The 20,533-nt window shown below is 46.9% G+C and overlaps 1 protein-coding gene across 1 annotated transcript in view; it reads left to right on the top strand.

Annotated features, from left to right (window-relative positions):
* ATP6V0A4 (ATPase H+ transporting V0 subunit a4) overlaps positions 1–20,494 on the top strand; it is an 84,743-nt gene extending 64,249 nt beyond the window's left edge. The window contains exons 16-22 of the mRNA XM_030853671.2: positions 2,003–2,121; positions 4,131–4,347; positions 7,449–7,550; positions 12,684–12,812; positions 16,672–16,789; positions 18,362–18,533; positions 20,394–20,494. Of these exons, the coding sequence (XP_030709531.2) occupies positions 2,003–2,121; positions 4,131–4,347; positions 7,449–7,550; positions 12,684–12,812; positions 16,672–16,789; positions 18,362–18,533; positions 20,394–20,487 (951 nt within the window). The 3' untranslated portion in view covers positions 20,488–20,494. The remainder of the gene's footprint in view (positions 1–2,002; positions 2,122–4,130; positions 4,348–7,448; positions 7,551–12,683; positions 12,813–16,671; positions 16,790–18,361; positions 18,534–20,393) is intronic.
* The last annotated feature ends 39 nt before the right edge of the window (positions 20,495–20,533 follow it).

Consider the following 20,533-nt stretch of genomic DNA (forward strand, 5'->3'; position numbering starts at 1 on the left):
TTTTTTCCTAGTAACATTTAGATTTGTAAAGATTTTTGGTCTTTTTAAACATTACAAAATAATAATATATGTGATTAAAAACCCATATAATACAAAAATTATTAAAAAATAAAAAGATAAAGCAGAAACTAACACACCATTGTAAAGCAATTATACTCCAATAAAGATGTTAAAAAAAATTTAAAAAATAAAAAGAAAGAGTTGCCTTTCTTACCTTTCCTCTTCCTGCAATCTGATTGCTCAGAGATAATCTCTTTAATAGAACATTTCTGTGTTTATATTAGCACTTATATATATTAATGAAGGGTTTGATTTTTACATAATGTAAATTTCTACAGCTGCATTTATTAACTCTGTTGAGCATCTATTTGTGAATCAGATCACAAAATATTTGGGCATCAGAGCTGAGGGGGCTTTCTAAAGGCGTCTGTAAATTTTATAATAAATGAACATTACACAATGGTTACAAGCCCATGATTTAGAATCAGATAGGCTGTGTTTAAATCTTGGCTTTTCTATTTACTTGCTACGTGATTTTGAGCAAATTATCACCTCTGGGTCTGTTTCCTCATCTGTGAAATGGGTATAATAATAGCCCTCATAGAATTGCTCAGAAGAGTGAACGAATTTTATAGGTGAAACACCCAGCAGAGTCTGGTGCATAAACAGAGTAAACGCTCCGTTTGCTGTTGTATTATTTCTCCTTGGGTGTGTAAGTAACTTAGTCTCTCTGAGATTTTGATAAATGCCCTTATCTGTAAAATGGGAATACTTACAACTATCTCATAGAGTTGTTAGAATTAAATGAGATAAATACACTTGAAGAGCTTAGTATGTACCTGGTACTTAACCGTGAACATTTTTTAGTTTTTCCAGGCTGGGTCTAAGGTGTACTGGTAACCCTGCCCTTACTGTGTTGAGTGATTCTGTGGGGACTGGCCCACCAGGAGGGCAAAGGGAAAAAGCAGAGGGTGGAGGGCAAGCCTGTGCAGCTTCAGTGCCAGGGCAGATGGGGAGGGTCGTGGAGGTGCCTCTGGGGTCTGAGCACCTGTGACAGGAGTCCCTTTCCCCATCTTCCCAGCAGCCCCCTTAGTGATTGTTCAGCTGGCGGCCGCTCAGGACATTGTCGAGACAGTCAGTGAGAGGTGGTTCCTGCAGGGGGGAGGGGAAGGGAACTGTGCACTGAGGCTGCACTAGGTGGACGTCGACCCCTTAGCAGAAGCAGAGGAGTTTGGAGGAGGAAGTAGTTTAGGAGGAAAGAAAAGAAGACCCTGTGGCTTTATTAGTTCTGAGGAGCAAACCCTCCAGATGCCTAAAGTTCCAGAGGGGTCAGGGGTAGGAGCAAGGACTTGAATCATTCGCATGGGGGTGGGTGTTGGAGATTTCTGCGGGGAAGAAGAGCGTTAGTGACTGGGACCATTAACCAGGGTGAGGCCACGACAGCCCCCAGCCGCTGAGTGCTTGTTCTGTGTGCCTGTCTGGTGTGGGCAGGACAGGTACATGCGTCCCTCTCTGTGCCAATAAATGTTGGCTACAGGAGTGGCTTCTTGAGAAGGGCCTGGGAAAATGCTTTGTAATGTAAAGTGCTATAGAAATTCAGCGTAAAAGGTGGTATTATTAAGAGGGGATTGGCTAAATTCGTGGGCCAGAGATCTACACCATTAATGTGGGAACCCAGGCAAGTTTGAGATCTCTCCATAATGTTTCAGAATGTCTTTTCATTTAGAACAGGGGAAAAATCATGTCAGTTTTTTTTTTTTTCTTCCAGTTACTTGATGTTTTACTAATGGTGCTATTGGTTCCAACACAGTTGTCATGAGAGTTGCGTTTATAAGGGGTTTGGTCCTTTGCTGAGCCTAAAATGCATGTGCCGAACTGGACAGAAATTTGAAAATGTGGTTCCCAGAGCGACTTTTTCAGGGGAAATCGAGCTCTAGCCCCTGACTCTGGGAGAACTTCTAGACTCTGGTCTCATGTCTTTCTTGTCACGTTTCCCTTCCAGGTTTGGAACTTGGCTTCAAACAAGCTAACATTCTTGAACTCCTATAAGATGAAGATGTCAGTTATCCTGGGAATTGTCCAGATGGTTTTTGGTGTCATTCTCAGCCTTTTCAATCACATGTAAGTTTCACAATGAACTTTCTGCCTGTTGGTCTGACCGTGTCGGGGATGAGCAGTGGCAGAGCCCCCACTTTGCTCCTGTGTCCCTCCGTGCAAGTTTCCTTCCTATGGGGACTGCTTCCCCCGGTCTCTTGACTTGAATTCAGACAAGCTGGTTTGCCAGAAATGACACCTCTGTTTCTCCTGAGCTGAGTGTACCTTTCACCTCAGAAATATTTGAGGGTTCAGAAAGCGACTGCAAGGCCACAGTGCTGTGTGTCCTCCCAGCCTGCAGGGCCTCCGCTGATGCTAGATCCAGGCTTAACTCCCACCAGTGGGCAAATGGGGACATACGTGCCCTCAAATTCTGAGTTCCATTTGGTATAATTTCTTCCTGCTGGCAGCAGCCTCTCTCTCATTTCTTTGACTGTTAACGTTCTCCCGTCTCTTCTTTCTGTTAAGATTGATCTATAGAAAGCTTCTCAAACTTGCATATTTGTGCTGAGTTGTAAATGTTTGAAAACGGCCTCCAATATGCCTATTTAGAGATGCTTTTGTGGACGTGGCAGCTTGTAGGTATCGCTGAAACCCACCTGCCAGGAGGTCAGCACAGTGCCAAAGAAATGGTACAGAGTTTAGAGTCAGAAAGTTGACTGATGGTTCTAACTCTTTATAGCTGTGTGATCATAGGTATGTAGCTTAACGTCTCCAAGATCGTGTTCTGCTGTAGAATGGGAATAGAGGAGTCAGAATGGGTCGGTTATTGTGCAGTAACAACTCCCAAATCACAGTGGTTTATGACCGTGATGCATGTCATCGTGGGCCACCGGGGGCACTGCTCATCTCATCCTCACACTGCGACCAGAGCTGATGGGCTGCCACCACCTGGAAGCTGCCAGTTGCTGTGACAGGAGAGTGTGGTCAGTTACACACTGACTCTTAAGGTTCCACCTGGAGTGACACAGGCCACCTCCATTCCCATTTCATTGACCAGAGCCAGGCACATGGTGACCTCCAATCAGAAAACCAATAGATGTACGATTCTACTTAAAAAATAAGAACTATTTAGTGAGTAAACGAATGACAGCGCCTTGGTACTACTGCCTGCCTGAAAGTGCTGTGAGAGTTAAATGAGAGAGAAAACCAGGAAGTGATTTTTGGACTATCATTGACATCGTGTGTCAGGCTGGCCTCAACTATCTCTAGTAATCCTGCTTTATCATGGGATCTGCATTTTTCCCTCCAATAACTCTTACAATTAACAAAGGGTCTGGGGCCCTTTTCTGACATTTTAACTGGGTGTCCCCCAACTTAGTCTTGTGGGACTCTCTCTATGTCTTAGAGCAGAAGGTGGCAAACTTTCTCTGTGAAGGGCCACATAGTAAATGTTTTAGGCTTTGCAGGCCAGATGGTCTGTGTCACAGCTACTCACTTCTGGTGTTGTAGTGTGAATGCTGCCACAGACTCTGTAAACAAACGAGTGTGAGTGTCTTCCAATAGAACTTTATTTATGAAAACTGAAATTTGAATTTCCTATCATTTTCATGTGTCATCAAATATTCTTTTGATTTTTCCCCCCAACCACTTAATGATGTAAAAACCATTTTTAACTTGTAAGCTGTACACAGCTAGGTGATGGGCTCAGTTTGGCCTGTGGGCCATTGTTGACCGACCCCTGTCCTAGGGCATCCTTAGGGGAAAACCTGCCAAGCCATGCTTCTATATCCTTGTACCATTAACTGTGTTAATATGAATCCGTTCTGCATGGGAAGCTGCGGCCAGATCATCAGTTGTCTCTGTGAGCCTGCCCTCTGCCTCAGACTTTATCTTCTAGACCCTGGTTCTCTCTGAACCTTTTGTGCAAAAGCACCTTTCTTTCTCCTCTTCTCCAGCCATGCATGATTGCCACGTGCCTGGGGAGTGGATGCAGGGTTCAAAGAAATGAACATGTGGTGATTTGGAGAGAATAGTGAGTTGTCGGTATTCCTTCAATGTTCTGTCTTGTACGTGTGTATGTTTCCCACCCTCAGATTCTTCAGGAACACTCTCAACATCCTTCTGCAGTTCATCCCCGAGATGATTTTTATCCTGTGTCTTTTCGGATACCTGGTCTTCATGATCATTTTCAAATGGTGCTCCTTCGACGTCTCTGTGTCCCGGCGAGCCCCGAGCATCCTCATTCACTTCATCAACATGTTCCTGTTTAACTATAACGACCCTTCGAACGCACCCCTGTACGAACATCAGGTACTGATGGGCCTTTTTTCTTCTTTTACGCACTTGATTATGTTAAATCTCTCTCCTACCCTTGGGTATCGCAGAGAGTAATTATTTGCAAGACTGAGCCGTCTCAGCACCGATGTGTTAGGTTCTTCAGATTCAGAAGGTCTTATTGGATGAATGGCTGGGTGCTGAGGGCGGTGCTGCGGTGTGGCTCCAGCCGTTCCTATCTGGGTGATACGTGGGAGGGATTATTGCTGTGGGGTTGAAAATGAGCTTGTACGTTGTCTGCGAAGAAAGAAAAAAAATAATCCTTGGGATTGATTGGCTTGAAACTGTAAGTGCTCTAAATAGCACCTTAAAAATGAATAATCTTTTGTTATAAAAGTAAACTCTGGTTAAGGTTCACAAGAAAGAAAATCGAAGCAGAGTCAAGAAGAAGAATCCCTCTGTTCACAGGGGGAGTGAGTTTCTGGAAAACTGAACCAAACTCATGCTGTCCTATGAGCTTCCATGGCTAATTGGAGATGCTTTTTTTTTTTTCTTTGGGCTCTTCTTCTATGGACGATACCTTCCAACAGTTGGACGTTATTGCCATTCTGACTTCTGTTTCTTTCAGCCTCATTATCAACTTAATATTTTATTTTAAAAAAGTATAAATGTCCCATGAGAGGTGGGTATAAAAATATCTCAGTGACTAATTTTTGGTAACACAAATAGTTCTTTTCCTCTGGCCTCTCTCAGTGATAACCTGATCATATTGTTTGCTGGTAGGTTTTCACTAAGGAAGGACCCACTTACATAGGTTCTAATTCCTCTGGATCAAGCTCTAGGGCTAGATTTCCCAATACCAGCACATGGCACCTGCCAGTGACTGCTCATCCTGGGTCCCAGTTACAGCCATGCTCCTCCTACAGCTGCACACGTCCTCATGAGTTTGAATCCTAGCTGCGTTCTCCTCCCCTATAGAAGCAGCAAATAAGAAGAAGAAAAAGTAAGGAATGATTTTAGCGAATAATCAGAGACGACATATAGCTCTGAAAGCTCTCTTGTATCCCACCTTACTATTGTTGCACCTGTTTGTTATACATCGATGGTGAAGGAACCATCCCTAGACTATTGGCATTAAATGAATGTATCCGGAAGGTTCGTTTATGCAATGCTGGAGTCTAAACGAAAGTTCACTTGGATTTCCCAAACAAGTCTTCTCTTTGAGGCACGGTACTCAGATTCACCACATAGTTCATGTGCTAATTCTTTTCCTAAAGACTAAAGTCCTGTCTTAGTGCGCTGAACATTGAACAGTGAATGGCTTTTCCAGCTTCTTTCCATTCAAAAATGTTATTTGGAGTTGGCTGGTTTCCACACCCTGGAATGAAGATTCATTATCTAGACACAGTTTGCAGTTTCCATAACCTCATCTTCCCGTCATGCAGCTGGAAGAGACAGTGTAAGTTACTAATACAGCCTCCTCCAAACAGTGCTCTGGTTGCTTCGTGCCATGTTTCAATATCAAAGAAGAAGAGCAACAGATAAGTAGACATCTCTGGTTGCTTTGTACATTGTGAGGGGAAAAAGCATGATATCTAAATGGGCAAATGGCAACGAGGTAGCTTCGAGGACAGGGGCCTGGGACTGGCAAGTGCAGTGTGTGTTCCCGTGGTTCTCCCCCTTCTTGGGAGCACTTAAGAGTGGAGGAGGGGGCTTCCCTGGTGGCGCAGTGGTTAAGAATCCACCTGCCAATGCAGGGGACACAGGTCTTCTCCCTGGTCTGGGAAGATCCCACATGCCGCGGAGCAACTAAGCCCGTGCATCACAACTACTGAGCCTGCGCTCTAGAGTCTGTGAGCCACAACTACTGAGCCCGCGTGCCACAACTACTGAAGCCTGTACGCCACAACTACTGAGCCTGTGCTCTAGAGCCCGTGTGCCACAACTACTGAAGCCCGCACGTGTAGGGCTCGTGCTCTGCAACAAGAGAAGCCACCACAATAAGAAGCCTGCGCACCGCAACGAAGAGTAGCCCCCGCTCACCACAACTAGAGAAAGCCCGTGGCCAGTAACGAAGACCCAACTCAGCCAAGAATAAAATAAAAGAAAATAAGAGTGGAGGAGGGTAGGAGATGGAGAAGATAAAATGTTTCCACTGTTATCGGGGTAAATCTTGCTACAATTGGGATGATGATAAATTGTCTCACTGGGAGCTTGGCCAGAACAGTTAAAGAAATGTGAGGGCTCAAGAAGCGTTTTCCCTTTTACTCTGAGCACCCCATTTCTGCACCTTTTCAATGGCTCTGATGAAGCCTTCCCAGGAGTCCTGGTTCTTCAGACCATAGCAGCTCTGGGTCAGTCCTCAAACCCAGTGACTCGGGAGGGTAGGAAAAAGAGTTGGGGGTGAGGATGTGAAAGGAAATACGTGACAGGATGATAAAATGGGATGTCGCCTGGGCTTCAGCGAGGCATGAAGACCATAGACGCCTCACTCCAGAGTGAATTGTGACAGCGAGAGAGACAGCAAAAGAGAGTTCAGCCCAGGCGTCCCAGGACCCGTTAGGTGACTCACCCACAATGAGCCTGTGCGAGTAGGGGATGATTGTTTTGATAAAGAGAGCACAAGGTCTTAGTAGTACTGCAAATACAAGGTTACTGATGGAGACAGTACGTTTGTGACTTAAAGTGACCCAAGGACTTTTGGTCACTCCAGAGTGGCCAGCGCAGTGCCAGGCCAGGGCTTTGTCCAGGGCCAGGGCTGACTGTCCCCACGGAGCAGAGTCAAGGGGACCAGGGACAAATAAAGCTGCCCTTATGATGTGGCTCATGAGCTCTTCTGTCCAATGACAGGCTCCACATGGTGCGGGTGTATGATAAGGGACCACTTGGAGAGTAAGGAGTAAAGACAGGGAGACTCCAGTGTCCACCATGAGTGGACACCCGGTACCACCGGACTGACAGCTCTCTCCCTGCACTGGGAATAGCCCAAGATGGGAGGGTGAATGGGTCCATTGAAACGCTGCAGATCACTCCAAATAAAGTTCAGCTGAAATGATACATGTTTACCATTTGTATCATGTGAAACGTGCTGTGCAGTCACCTTGCAATGACGGGATCTTACGGCTTTGGTCTTACAGCAAGAAGTCCAGAGCTTCTGTGTTATCATGGCTTTGATTTCTGTGCCGTGGATGCTTCTGATTAAGCCGTTTATTCTCAGAGCCAGTCATCGGAGATCCCAGGTAAGCGCCACCCACTTCCATTCACTCACTGCGGGTAGGAATGTGGGCTCCCTGCAAGTGTAAGTTGGGCTTTAGAGAGAACCCCGCATTGACCAGGGCCTGAAGGACCTGGTGAGGTGAGGAACTGACCCACCCCAGGGATGCTTCCTACCGTAGAGCTCAGCTTTTCCCTGGGGCTTTCTTGATTCCAGCATAATGGTCGCATTTAAATCTTACCTGCTGCAAACCGTGCTTGGGGTGTGTGTGCTGAGTCAAGTGGTAGGTAATGACTTTGAAGGCTCTGAACGTGGTTGTTTTATTAGTTGAAAATAAGAGTCTTTTACTGTAGCTTTAGTGTGTTAATGAGCATTGAAAGTTGTTTTCATCAGGATTCTAAAGTTGTGGGGAAAAAAATAAAGTTGTGGGCTTTTACTGTATTATGTTACAGATGGTGAGAGGGAACTAGAGGAGGAAACACGTTTAAATAAGTCTGTTCTTGTTTTTCTGATTTTCACCCTATTGTCAAACACCAGTTTCAGCCCACTTCCTCCTTTTGTCTCAACTTCTCCTGAGCCTCAGGTTTACTCAGGGGGTGATGAAGTGTTTACTGTCAGCCTAAATCAAATAGGATTTGGGAAGATTAACCTTCCAGGGACCATTAGAGTCTAGAAATGACACACAGGCACTGTTTGAGATGATCGGTCTCTGCTTCCCTCTGTTAGTGCAAAAGATTAAGTGGGCTGTGCTGAGATCACGTATATTTTAAGTGGTTGGAAATATTTTCAGGTAAACTTTTTTTTTTTTAACATCTTTATTGCGGTATAATTGCTTTACAATGGTGTGTTAGTTTCTGCTTTATAACAAAGTGAATCAGTTATACATATACATATGTTCCCATATCTCTTCCCTCTTGCTCCTCCCTCCCTCCCACCCTCCCTATCCCACCCCTCCAGGTGGTCACAAAGCACCGAGCTGATCTCCCTGTGCTACGTGGCTGCGTCCCACTAGCTATCTACCTTACGTTTGGTAGTGTATATATGTCCATGCCTCTCTCTCGCTTTGTCACAGATCACCCTTCCCCCTCCCCATATCCTCAAGTCCATTCTCTAGTAGGTCTGTGTCTTTATTCCTATCTTACCCCTAGATTCTTCATGACATTTTTTTTCTTAAATTCCATATATATGTGTTAGCATTCGGTATTTGTTTTTCTCTTTCTGACTTGCTTCACTCTATATGACAGGCTCTAGGTCTATCCACCTCATTACAAATAGCTCAATTTCGTTTCTTTCTATGGCTGAGTAATATTCCATTGTATATATATGTGCCACATCTTCTTCATCCATTCATCCGATGATGGGCACTTAGGTTGTTTCCATCTCTGGGCTATTGTAAATAGAGCTGCAATGAACATTTTGGTACATGACTCTTTTTGAATTATGGTTTTCTCAGGGTACATGCCCAGTAGTGGGATTGCTGGGTCATATGGTAGTTCTATTTGTAGTTTTTTAAGGAACCTCCATACTGTTCTCCATAGTGGCTGTACCAGTTCACATTCCCACCAGCACTGCAAGAGTGTTCCCTTTTCTCCACACCCTGACGTGGCTGATGGTAGAGTTGGGGACCTGGGTGGGTCCAGGCTGGAGTTCAGGAGGTTCGTCTCTAGGTGGCGCTCTCTTTCTAAATCACCTGCCTCTCCCACTATTTCCTGCCAGCCTTGACCAGATCCAAAACCTGTCTGAAATATAATTTATGTGGGATATAAATACACAGGAAGGCAAACCAAAGAATGCCTGTTTGTTGTTTGGTTAATAGGTGAGAGACCAAGATGGTAAAGGAGAGTTGAGGTGGACCATTGTCCAAATAGGTGAACTGGTGTTTCAAAGGAAGGTGGCAAATACCTTTCTGCAGAAACAGATGCAACTGTCTTTCTTAGAAACTCAACCTGTCTGTAAGTCGAGGACTAGGTTACTGCTGGCTCGCCTGAGTCCCAGGACTCTCAAACCATAGCTTGTCTTATTCTTTGCTCCACAAAAGCTGTTTAAATAGTGGCTGAGGCCAAAGTGACGGATTTCTCCCTTTTCTCCACGGATGACTTGTATGACAGGGAAGGAAGTAGAGGTGCTTTTGTAGTCTGCCATCTTGGGCGATGCCTCCTAGGCTGACTCGGGAACAGGGGCTCCCAAAGGCTGCTTGGAGGCCTGCCTCCTTGGCCCCTGGGTTGTGTAGTTGTCGATTGACTCCTTAGGCTGCAGATTAGATGGTCCTTTTTCATGTTAGAAACATTTCCTTCCACCTCCATCCAAGAGATGATTCCATAATGGAATTATCTGGCCTCCTCTCAAGTCCCCCTGTGAAACCTTAAAGAGGCCCAGTACATAGAGATTATAAACAGACTTGTTCTGATGGGCCTTGGGGGAAATGAGCAGAGGTCCCATCTCCTCAGGCTCCTCTGTCACCCTGTAGCCCTGGGTCCCTGCAGGACATGGTTTGGAAACCCCTTCACTAGAGGGCCACCTGTGATGTGGCCCTCTTGGCACGCACCCTGTAGGCAGCCAGTGAGCGCACATGTCCTCCCCAGAACTGCTCATGCCAGCCCCCTGGACCGCCCGGACCACCCACATTCTGCTTCCTCTTCTGACTTGCTGCCGTGGACCCAGGTCTCCTATCACTCCGTATCCCAGGTCACGGTGAAGTAACTTTGCATTTCTGTTTAAAATCTTTACATTTACATGTGTGTTTTCTATGCTAAAATTCATTGAAGTATAACCTACATACATCAAAGGGCACAAATGATAAGGGCACAGATCAGTGAAGTATCATCACACGAACACATCCGTGTGACCAGCAGTTGGATAGAGACGCAGAACACCATAGACCCTGAAGTCCCCGTGTGCTTCCTTCCGGTCACTGTCACCCCAAGGTCAACCACTATCCCGACGTCTAACACCATAGGTTAGTCTTCCCTGCTCTGGAACTTTATGTAAGTGGAACCATACACCACGCCTTCGTCTGGGTCTGGCTTCCTTCATCCAGTGTTATGTTTGAGAGATTGTGTGTGCGTGTGTGTGTGTGTGTGTGTGTGTGTGTGTTTGTGTGTGTGTGTGCGTGTGAGATAGCTATGTATTATAGTATTCCCTTGCGTGAATATACCACAATTTGGTTATCCATTTGTATATTGATAGTTATTTAGCTTTTTTCCAGTGTTGTTAGTAATTACAAATCGTGCTGCTGTGAACATCCTTGTGTCTGTCTTTGTGCACGTGTGTTTTACGTGTTTTTAGACAGTTGCAAGTAACTCATTTAAAATTGATTACTATTTTATTTCAGACGGCATCCAGCTCAAACATTGTGAGACGTTTAGTTAGGGGGATTGCAAAGTATATTTTGAATGGGAAGAAGAGTCAGTAAGATCCACAAAGTCCCAGTGTCACGCTTCTACACAGTTGTTCGTGCTCATTTGAACCAATTTCAGGATATGACCAGAAAAGGCTAGCATTTAAAGATGGAAATGGAAAAACTGTCTTCTGTTTCTTCTTTGGTATTTTCTTCCTTAAGTTGATGGGGAGAGAAAATAGGATTTCAAGAAGACAAAGTAATGTTAACTTGAGCCCCATTTCCTCACCATGGGGCAAGGAACCATGGGCCAAGGGGAAAGGCTTACCCAGAGCCCCCTCTTGGTACCCAGCACCCTGGAATTCCTGTCCAGATGGACACAAGCCCACTTCCAGGGCATAAAAAGGGCCAACCACAGCACCGCCCTGTGTACCACTGACCCTGGTGTGACCAAGGGGCAGCAGGACTCCCAAGGAGGGAGTGTGGGTGGAACGTAGACATTTGGGTGGGAGTGTCCACACATGTGCACACGAGGCCACGGCCCTTGTGCTGTGAGATGAAATCACAGGTGAGAAGGGAAGGGTCACACGCCGGGGTGCAGGGCCAGCTCTCCCATGCTGCCATGTCCTGGTGTGGGATGCTGAATTTGAACCTGGCCTTCCAAGTTCTTGTGAGAATTTATTTACCAAGACAGACGCCAGAACATATTTTATTTAGGAGTTTGTTGGCTTGATTTCTAACTTTTAAATATTTAAACATATGGCACGTGGGCTTTCATTTGTACCTTTGCCCAAAGATCTGCAATATCAGGTTCAGACCTGCTGAAGAAAGAATGGTAAAGACACTTTAATGCCTAATTTGCAATATGCCACCCGTGAAATTATTCTAGGAAAAACTTTGGATGTGGGACATTAAATTTCACAGTGACTTGAAAGAAATATTTTCTTCAGACTCAGGCCAAATTGAATGGTGACTACACCTAGATTTTTTTTTCCTTGAATTTTTTTCTTAGCTATTTTCATAAAGTGATGTTTTTATTTTAAAAAGTATATTTGTGTTGGAAAAGTCATTGTCTAGTCCGTTTGGGCTGCTGTAACAAAATACCACACGCTGGGTGGCTAAAACAACAGAAATTTATTACTCACAGTTCTGAAGGCTAGAAGTCCAAGATAAGGTGTCAGCATCACCTTCTGGTGAGGCCCCTTTCCTGGTTCACTGCTGACAACTCTCTGTGTCCTCACCTGATGGGAGGAGCTTGGGAGCTCTCTGAAGCCTCTTTTATAAGGCACTAATCCCATTCACAAGGGCTCCACCCTCATGACCTAAGTGCCTTCCAAAGGCTCCACTTTCTAATACTTTCATCTTTGGGGGTTGGGATTTTAACATGAATTTTGTGGGGGGACACAAACATTCAGACCATAGCAGTCATTAATCTCTCCTGATTTTGCTTGTAGAAATCTGGCTGTTTGGGTCACACGACGGTTGGTCTACTGTAAAGAGTGTGATTAATTTGGCACGTTCTGGAACACAGTGGAGAAAAGCACATGCCCTGGAATTAGACTGCCTGGATTTGAATCCTGGCTCTGCCACTAACTAGCCTTACCAGCTGTGCAGTCCTGGGCTCATTTCTTAACCTTTCTGTTACTTAAGTTTACTTCTCTGTAAAATGGGGTGATAATTGTGCTTACATAAAAAGATTGAATAGAAGGTTTAGAACAGTATCTGGGACATGGCTAATATTTAATGAGAGCCTTTATTTTATATAGAAGTTTTGTCATTCGAAGGGTGAATTTGACACTGCATTTTCTTATTTGCTGAAAGCTACAGGCCTCCAGGATCCAAGAAGATGCCACCGAGGACATTGAAGGTGACAACTCCAATCCTTCCGTGAGCCCTGGTCACAGGGCTTCTGCAGGTGCCCATGGGGCTCAGGATGACCACGATGAAGAGGTATCTGGGGGAGTTCCCTGGTGGCCTAGTGGTTAGGATTTGGTGCTGTCACTCCCGTGGCCCAGGTTTGATCCCTGGTTGCGGAACTGAGATCCCACGAGCTGCATGGCCAAAAAATTAATTGCTTATCTAAAGAAGAAGGAAGAGGTATTTGGGACTTGACACCCTATGAAGACTTCCAGTTTGTACAGATTCTAGAAGCCAGATCTAGTCAGGGATGGTGCTCACATATTTGACAGCCAGTAGCGTGTGGGCACCAGCCAATCAGAACGGACTTAGGCAGTAGAGCTGGGAGGGTTGGGAGGACCCTGCTGGTGGCAACCCTGTCATCACTGAGTCATGGGAAGTTGGGGAGGTCCCAGGAAAGGGGGGGCACTTAAGCTTGCAGCTACTTACCAACCAGTCAGGGAGCATTTTAAATAATTTCGCCCAGGTGCCGCTCTATCTGTGAGTGCGAGGTGAATATCAGCCTCACGTTTAGTGACATAGGAGGCCCTAAATGTTACTGAGTCTCCTTGGTCAGAACTGTGCCCCTGGGAGTCTGCTAAATTTATCATGATCTTTCCCATCAGTGACCCTCACTCATGAGAGCAGAGGCCAAGTCTGGTCCCTTATATTGAAGCAAGAAGTGGGTTATGGGACTTCCCTGGTGGCACAGTGGTTGAGAGTCTGCCTGCCGATGCAGGGGACACGGGTTCGTGCCCCGGTCCAGGAAGATCCCACATGCCGCGGAGCGGCTGGGCCCGTGAGCCATGGCCGCTGAGCCTGCGCGTCGGGAGCCTGTGCTCCGCAACGGGAGAGGCCACTACAGTGAGAGGCCCATGTACCGCCAAAAAAAAAAAAAAATAATAATAATAATAAAAAAAAAAGAAGTGGGTTATTTATTGTCAGTCGTAAGCACACTCAGATGCCATCGCCACCTCTGGCCTCAACCCTGGCTCAATCTCTTCTTTGTTCACTTATCTTTGTAACATTGTCTGCCTCTCAAGGGAAGTCACAAATTCCTGTGTTCTTCTCTCCTCCCTCCCTGTCCCTTTCCATCCAAGGGCAGCCACTCCCCGCTCAGGAATGTACCATGTTTTCCCAGACAAGACGGCTGGCTGTTTTTATACCATGACTGAAGTCACCCACGGTCCTGAACCCCGGGCAGGGGGGTTTAACCTGGTCCCTTAACCCGAGCTCTGTTCTAATTCTGGAGTGGGGACAGGGTTCCTGAGGCCTGAGAAATGCTATAAATAACTCCGTCTGTGGTGTTAATTACTTTAAAAAAACCAACAAGTATTCATCTGCACCAATGAATAGTCAATTAGAATGAATGAAAAATCTGGATCATGGAAAGTTTTCCCAACAAGATTCCAGGTACAGAGAGTAACCCGTATTCATGGCGGTTGGTATTACTAGGTCTGTCAGACCTGCTGGAATGTTTTAGAATCCAACCCACACATCTTCTGACTCATCAAGTCCCAGCCTGTCCAGTACAACCTTCCTCATCCATCCTCCTCGTGGCCTCGGTATATATCCGGTCAATGTTCACCTGCCACCTCCTTCGTGAACCAGCTGCCTTCACTGGGGGCAGCGTCAGGCTCCATTTGACGGCTCTTCCCCCAGTACAATAATGCCTGGGTCTCCCAGCACAAGGCACATACAGGCTCGACATACAGGCTCGACTCTGCTTCCCCCTCCAGGTCCTGTCCCACTTCTGTCCGCACCCGGAGTTAGCCAAACTCCAGGTTAAGGGCCCAGTTCTCCAGACTGCCAAGTCTACCCAACACTTCTGACACCACCCACAAGTCTGGAGGTCCCCTCAGACTCCCTCTTGTTCAGTCATTTGTAGACAGCTCACAGAACTCAGGAGAATGCTATACTTTCAATTACAGTTTTACTTACAACAAAAGTCTACAAATCAGAACCAGCCAGAGGAAGACACAAGTAAGCAGAATCTGACACTGGGAAGGTTCCAGATGCAAAGCTTCTGTGTTCTTAGGGATGCATGGCTCTCCCGGCATTGACATGTGGCAGTATTATCGTATTGTTAACTCAGGAAGCTCCCGTGAGCTTCTGTGTTTGATGTTTTATGGGGGTGTCATTATGTAGGTGTGATTGACCCAAGTGCAATCCAGGTGGTTGCACTCAATCTCCGGCTCTGTCCCCTCCCTGGAGATGCGTTTGGGTTGATAACGTGTGGCTGAAAGTCTCAACTCTCTAACCACGTGAAGCCAGCTCCCACGTAAACTACCAAGTGCCCACCATAGACACCTCATTAGCAGAAGCGGTGAGGTGTGGTCCCAGGGACGGACCATGAATATCAGACGTTTCTTTCACTTGGGAAATGCCAGACGTTTAGAGGTTGCCTCCCAGGAGCCAGGGCAAAGCCAGACCTCTCTTTGGCTGAGGTTCATTCTTCACCAGACGTTCCTCTGTTACTGTGACTCTCTCTACCCACTCTCTCCACCTCTGCCCATCCCCGCCCCTTCAGTTCCTCTCTGCTGTTTTCACTGATGAATGGGAGGGGAGGCACTGATTTTGGTCTTTTCCCCATAGCATCTGACTACAACCCCCAGTGACCACAACCCCCATTTCTTCCTGGATATCCCTCCATCCTTGACGTCCTGGACCGCAGCCCTGAGACTGCTCCCAGCTCTTTGACCTTTTCATTTTGTCATCAATTTCCTCCTTTCTTATCTCTGAGTTGAGATGTTTCCTGAGGGTGGCAGCTCTTCTTCTCATGATCTTCCCCTAGTTCATTTTCTCTTAGCTCCCACTCTCACTCCTCGCACAGCTGTGGTCCCAGGTGTCCCTTTCCAGCCCAGACTTTTCCTCTGAGCCTGTTCTGCCTCTGCTGGTCTGTGCTGAGAGATTCAGCCTGTATGGCCAGCTATCACCTGCAACGCAACACGTCTGGGAATCAGCTACCCCCCTTCTCCAATGTATTCATTTCTGCCAGTACCATTCTTTCACCCATTCGGGCTCAGGGACCTCAGAGCCCTGTATGACCCTGGCCCTGCTGGGTGAGGGACCCTTTTCTGTGTTCCCACGACACCCTTGCATTCTTGGTTATTGCAGTTCCCATGCTGACGTGTGGTAACTGTCTGTCTGCATCTTCTCCCTGCTGGGCGGTGAGCTGCCTCAGGGCAGGGATGGTGCCAGTCAGATTGTTTCCCTCATAACATCAGAGTAATGAAAGAAAAGAATGATCTATTGCTGTCTTCGCACTGTTCCTTTTCCCCTCGTACCTGGATTACTAACATAATCAACAAGTTGGCTTTTTTTGCTTATGGGCTGTCCTTTCCCTGATCCATTTTTCTACCAGATTAATCTTGCCTGCAGTATTTCTTTATTTTATTGAGATACTTCTACTGGTTCCTCATGACTCCAGGTGGTTTTCTCGATTGTGTCCATCCTTGCCTTTCCCACGGCTTCCACAGCTGAGTCTTTCCTCATCTCAGCAAGCTCCCAGTCGAGCCAAATGGTTTTGCTCCCAAACTTAACCTTCATGATGCTCCCAACCCCTACCTTTTCCTTACCCGGAGTCATTTTCTTTACCAGGAATGAACTGGCTTCTCTTTTTCCCTCCCTGTTCTTCACGGCTCAGCGCAAATCTCAGCTCCCCTTACCAACCAACCACTCTGCTGCTTTGAGCTCTTTTCAGCCATTTCTGGGAAATGTTACTGCACACACACCGTGTCCTACTGTGGGCTGCTCATTCTGTTTCTACAAATATATTAATACCTATTTCCCCCTCGTTCAACTGGAAGTGTCTTAACAGCAGAGTCCAGGCCTTATTCGTCCGTTGTATCATTTGTAATACGTTTGAGTAGAAAGTACTTAATGAAATAGCATTACAAATTCTCTCTTTCAGTTCAGCTTTGGAGACGTCTTTGTGCATCAGGCCATCCACACGATTGAGTACTGCCTGGGCTGCATTTCCAACACAGCCTCCTACCTCCGGCTCTGGGCCCTCAGCCTGGCGCATGCACGTGAGTGAGCGGGCCGCATGGCAGGGTCACCATCGCCTGTCCCTTTGGAAACAGATGCAATGTACTTCTAGGTGAAAGTGGCTTCTGGGTCATCTCTGGTGCTCTGACCAGAAGAATGGCTCTTCTTTCATAGTAGAAGTGACCTTTTTCAGTAGGTCTGGCTTTATCTTGCTGGAATGGTTACCCTCTGTATCAGCTTCCAGTTGCTGCTGTAACAACTACCACATATGTGGCAGCTCAGAACACTGTGAAATGGATTATCTTACCGTTCTGGAGGCCAGAAGACCTATAAACAAGGTGTTGGCAGGTCTGTATTTTCTGGAAGCTCTTGGGGAGAATCTATTTCCTTGCCTTTCCTAGTTTCTGCAGGCCCCTTGCATCTCCTGGTATGAAGATTCAAGCCTCAAGAATGACTTAAGTCTGGAATCTTGACTTATCAACTTACTGTGTAAAACCCCTCTTGATTTCTGCCTGCCTCTCTAGTCTTGTCTCTTGGTATTTCCCTCCATGCCCCACCGGCTCCTGATTGCCCCCACCCACTTTCCCATTTCATGTGCAGTGGCCACAAGGAACTGCACTGAGGCTCCCGCAGATGCCACACTAGCTGGGCCCCTCTGTATGTTTGCCCTGCAGCTCCCTTGCCTGTAAAATTCATCCCTTCTTTCACTCTCTCCCCACCTGATGTCTCATCCTTCCTTCAGAACTCAGCTTAGCTAGCACCTTTCCTGGGTAGTCTTCCTCCCTGGCCCCCAGTCTGGAAGGTGCCCTTCCCCTGGGTTCTGGAGGTGCCCCTATCCTAGCACCGATTGTAATTCTGTCTCATTAGCCTGTCTCCCTACTAGACTGTCATCTCCTGAAAGGCAAGGACCCTGACTTTTATCTCTGCATTCCCAGCCCTGGGCATAATGCCAAGAACAGAGAAGCCAGGCCAAAATGTGTGCTAAAGGGATAGAAAGCAAAGCAGTGAAAGTGAGCCTGATTGTTGACTTACAGCAGAAAAGCAAGTGCTCAGCGTCTGTGTGGTCTTGACTGCTCTGGCTGTGTTTGTCTCCTTGCACAAACTCCTGTAATTACAGTATCTCCCTGGAAGGGGTGGGGGGCTCTCTGGTATCTCTTCTTATAAGGGCACTAATCCCATCATGAGGATCCCACCCTCATCTCCCAAGTACCATCACTTTGGGGTTAGGGCTTTAATATATGAATTTGAGGGGCTGGTGGAGAAACGAACATTCAGTGCATATCAAATCATAGTACATGTATTCTTTTGTGTTTTGCTTCTTTGGCATAAAATGATGTTACTCGGATATATTCACGTTGCTGCCAGTAGCTATGGTCTGCTCACTTTCATTGGTGAATAATATGCCATCCTATACTTGTCCTCTTGCTGGAAGCTCCTCCAAAGCTGCGTAGACAGTCTCACGCAGGTACCCTAGGGCACACATGACCGCCTTCTCCACCTGGGAGTGGAGTTGCTGAGTCGTAGGGTGTGCAGGTCCAGGATTATGGTGTAAAAATAATCTGCATTTGCCAGATAAACTGTGTGGTTGAGAATGTTTGTCTTGCATCTTGCAGAACTGTCTGAAGTGCTCTGGACCATGGTGATGAACATTGGCCTTCGCGTGCAAGGCTGGGGAGGACTCATTGGGGTCTTCATCATTTTTGCCATATTTGCTGTTCTGACGGTAGCCATCCTTCTGATCATGGAGGGCCTCTCGGCTTTCCTGCACGCCCTGCGGCTGCACTGGTAAGAACTGGTTGTAGGGTAGATGCTCTCAGTGTGCTCTAGGGAAGGAGGATGGGCTGTAGGGCCAGCCAACTGGGTTCAAATCCTGACCTGCTGTGTGACATTAGCAATTCACGTACCTTTTTGGAAGCTTAGTTTAGTCCCCTTGTTGGTATGATATTAAATGATATAATACCTGGGAGCCTATATACATATACAGTGACTGCTCTGTAAGACATGTTAGAAATGTTCATTTGTTATTATAATTGGCTTCAACTGTTGGTAAGATGACGGATCTGAAAGGCTCACAGAGGGCAATGCTGAGCAAATCTGGGATGTCTGGCCTTTGTTGCTGAGTGCTGGAGTTATACCAACAGAACAGACAACTAAACTCATTTTTTTTTCCTTTCAAAATTATTTATTTGGCTGCGTTGGGTCTTAGTTGCAGCTCGCGGGATCTTCGTTGTGGCACGCAGGCTTCTCTAGTTGTGGCGCGTGGGCTCTCTAGCTGTGGGGTGTGGGCTCAGTATTTGCAGCGCATGGGCTTAGTTGCCCTGCAGCATGTGGGATCTTAGTTGCCCGACCTGGGATCAAACCTGCGTCCCCTGCATTGGAAGGCAGATTTTTAACCACTGGACCACCAGGGAAGTCCCGCGACTAAACTCTTGGAAAGTGGAAACAGAAGGAGGGTACCCAGCAGGAGGAAGGCACTCACTGGAGGCCCTTGACATTCACAGGTGTGTCCAGAGACTGTCGGCCATCACTGGGCCGACGAATATGAAAACATTTGTTTAGGCTTCTCTCTCTCCCAAGTCACATTTCAGCTGAGGGTTTTGAGTGTGCTGTCCATACTGAAGCATCAGGGCTCCTGTGCACCCTGAACCAGACTGTCCTTAGCAACCCTGGGGCTTCCTCCCTCCCTCTGTGGCCACTGTTCATAAAGGAAAGGTTTTACACTTCACCTGTTGAGAGAATCACAGGGTCCCCTGCCCGAGGCTATAACATCATTTCTCCCCGTTTCATTCAAGAAATGAACTCTGCAGTATAATAAAGCGGAAATGATCATACATGATATCTGTTATGTAAGTTATAAAAATATAAGTCAAGGGCTTCCCTGGTGGCGCAGTGGTTGAGAATCTGCCTGCTAATGCAGGGGACACAGGTTCGAGCCCTGGTCTGGGAGGATCCCACATGCCGCGGAGCAACTGGGCCTGTAAGCCACAACTACTGAGCCTGCGCGTCTGGAGCCTGTGCTCCACAACAAGAGAGGCCGTGATAGTGAGAGGCCCGTGCACTGCGATGAAGAGTGGCCCCCGCTTGCCACAACTAGAGAAAGCCCTCGCACAGAAATGAAGACCCAACACAGCAAAAATAAATAAATAAATTACTAAACTCCTACCCCCAACATCTTCTTTTTATATATATATATATATATGTCAAGGCTGTGGTGGTTCTGCAGTCACGTAAGCCCCGCAGTTTAAGATCAGGATGGAAACAAAAAGCTCGTACAACCTGGTGACACGCTGTCTCATCACAGCTCCTTATCCAGTACTGCCTAGCGAGGGCTTCCCGGCTGCTGGGAGCTGGGGGAGGTCATGCTCTGGTCCTTGAGGCCACTAGCAAAGGCCTGGAAGAAGTGGGGTCGGGGGAGGGAAAGGTGTAAGAGGGAGGCAAGAGAAGGATTTAAAAAAAAAGCCTCAGAGGATTCCTGTGGTGGCTGCCAGCCTGGGGCGCCTTCGTCACCTGGTGCTTGATTTTACACATGCTCAGCCTCTCCCCTCCAGCTGCCAGCCTCTCCCCTCCAGCTGCCAGCCTCTCCCCTCCAGCTGCCAGCCTCTCGTTTATGTGTTCAAACCCCCTTCTCCTTGCCCCTAACAACAGGGTGGAGTTCCAGAACAAGTTCTACGTCGGGGCTGGTTACAAGTTTTCTCCGTTCTCCTTTAAACAAATCCTGGACGGGACAACTGAGCAGTAGCTGCACGTCTGGCGGCTGCAGCCGCCTCTTCCATCAGTCACCTCCT

Source organism: Globicephala melas, chromosome 9 (genome assembly GCF_963455315.2).
Source record: "Globicephala melas chromosome 9, mGloMel1.2, whole genome shotgun sequence".
Lineage (NCBI taxonomy): Eukaryota > Metazoa > Chordata > Mammalia > Artiodactyla > Delphinidae > Globicephala > Globicephala melas.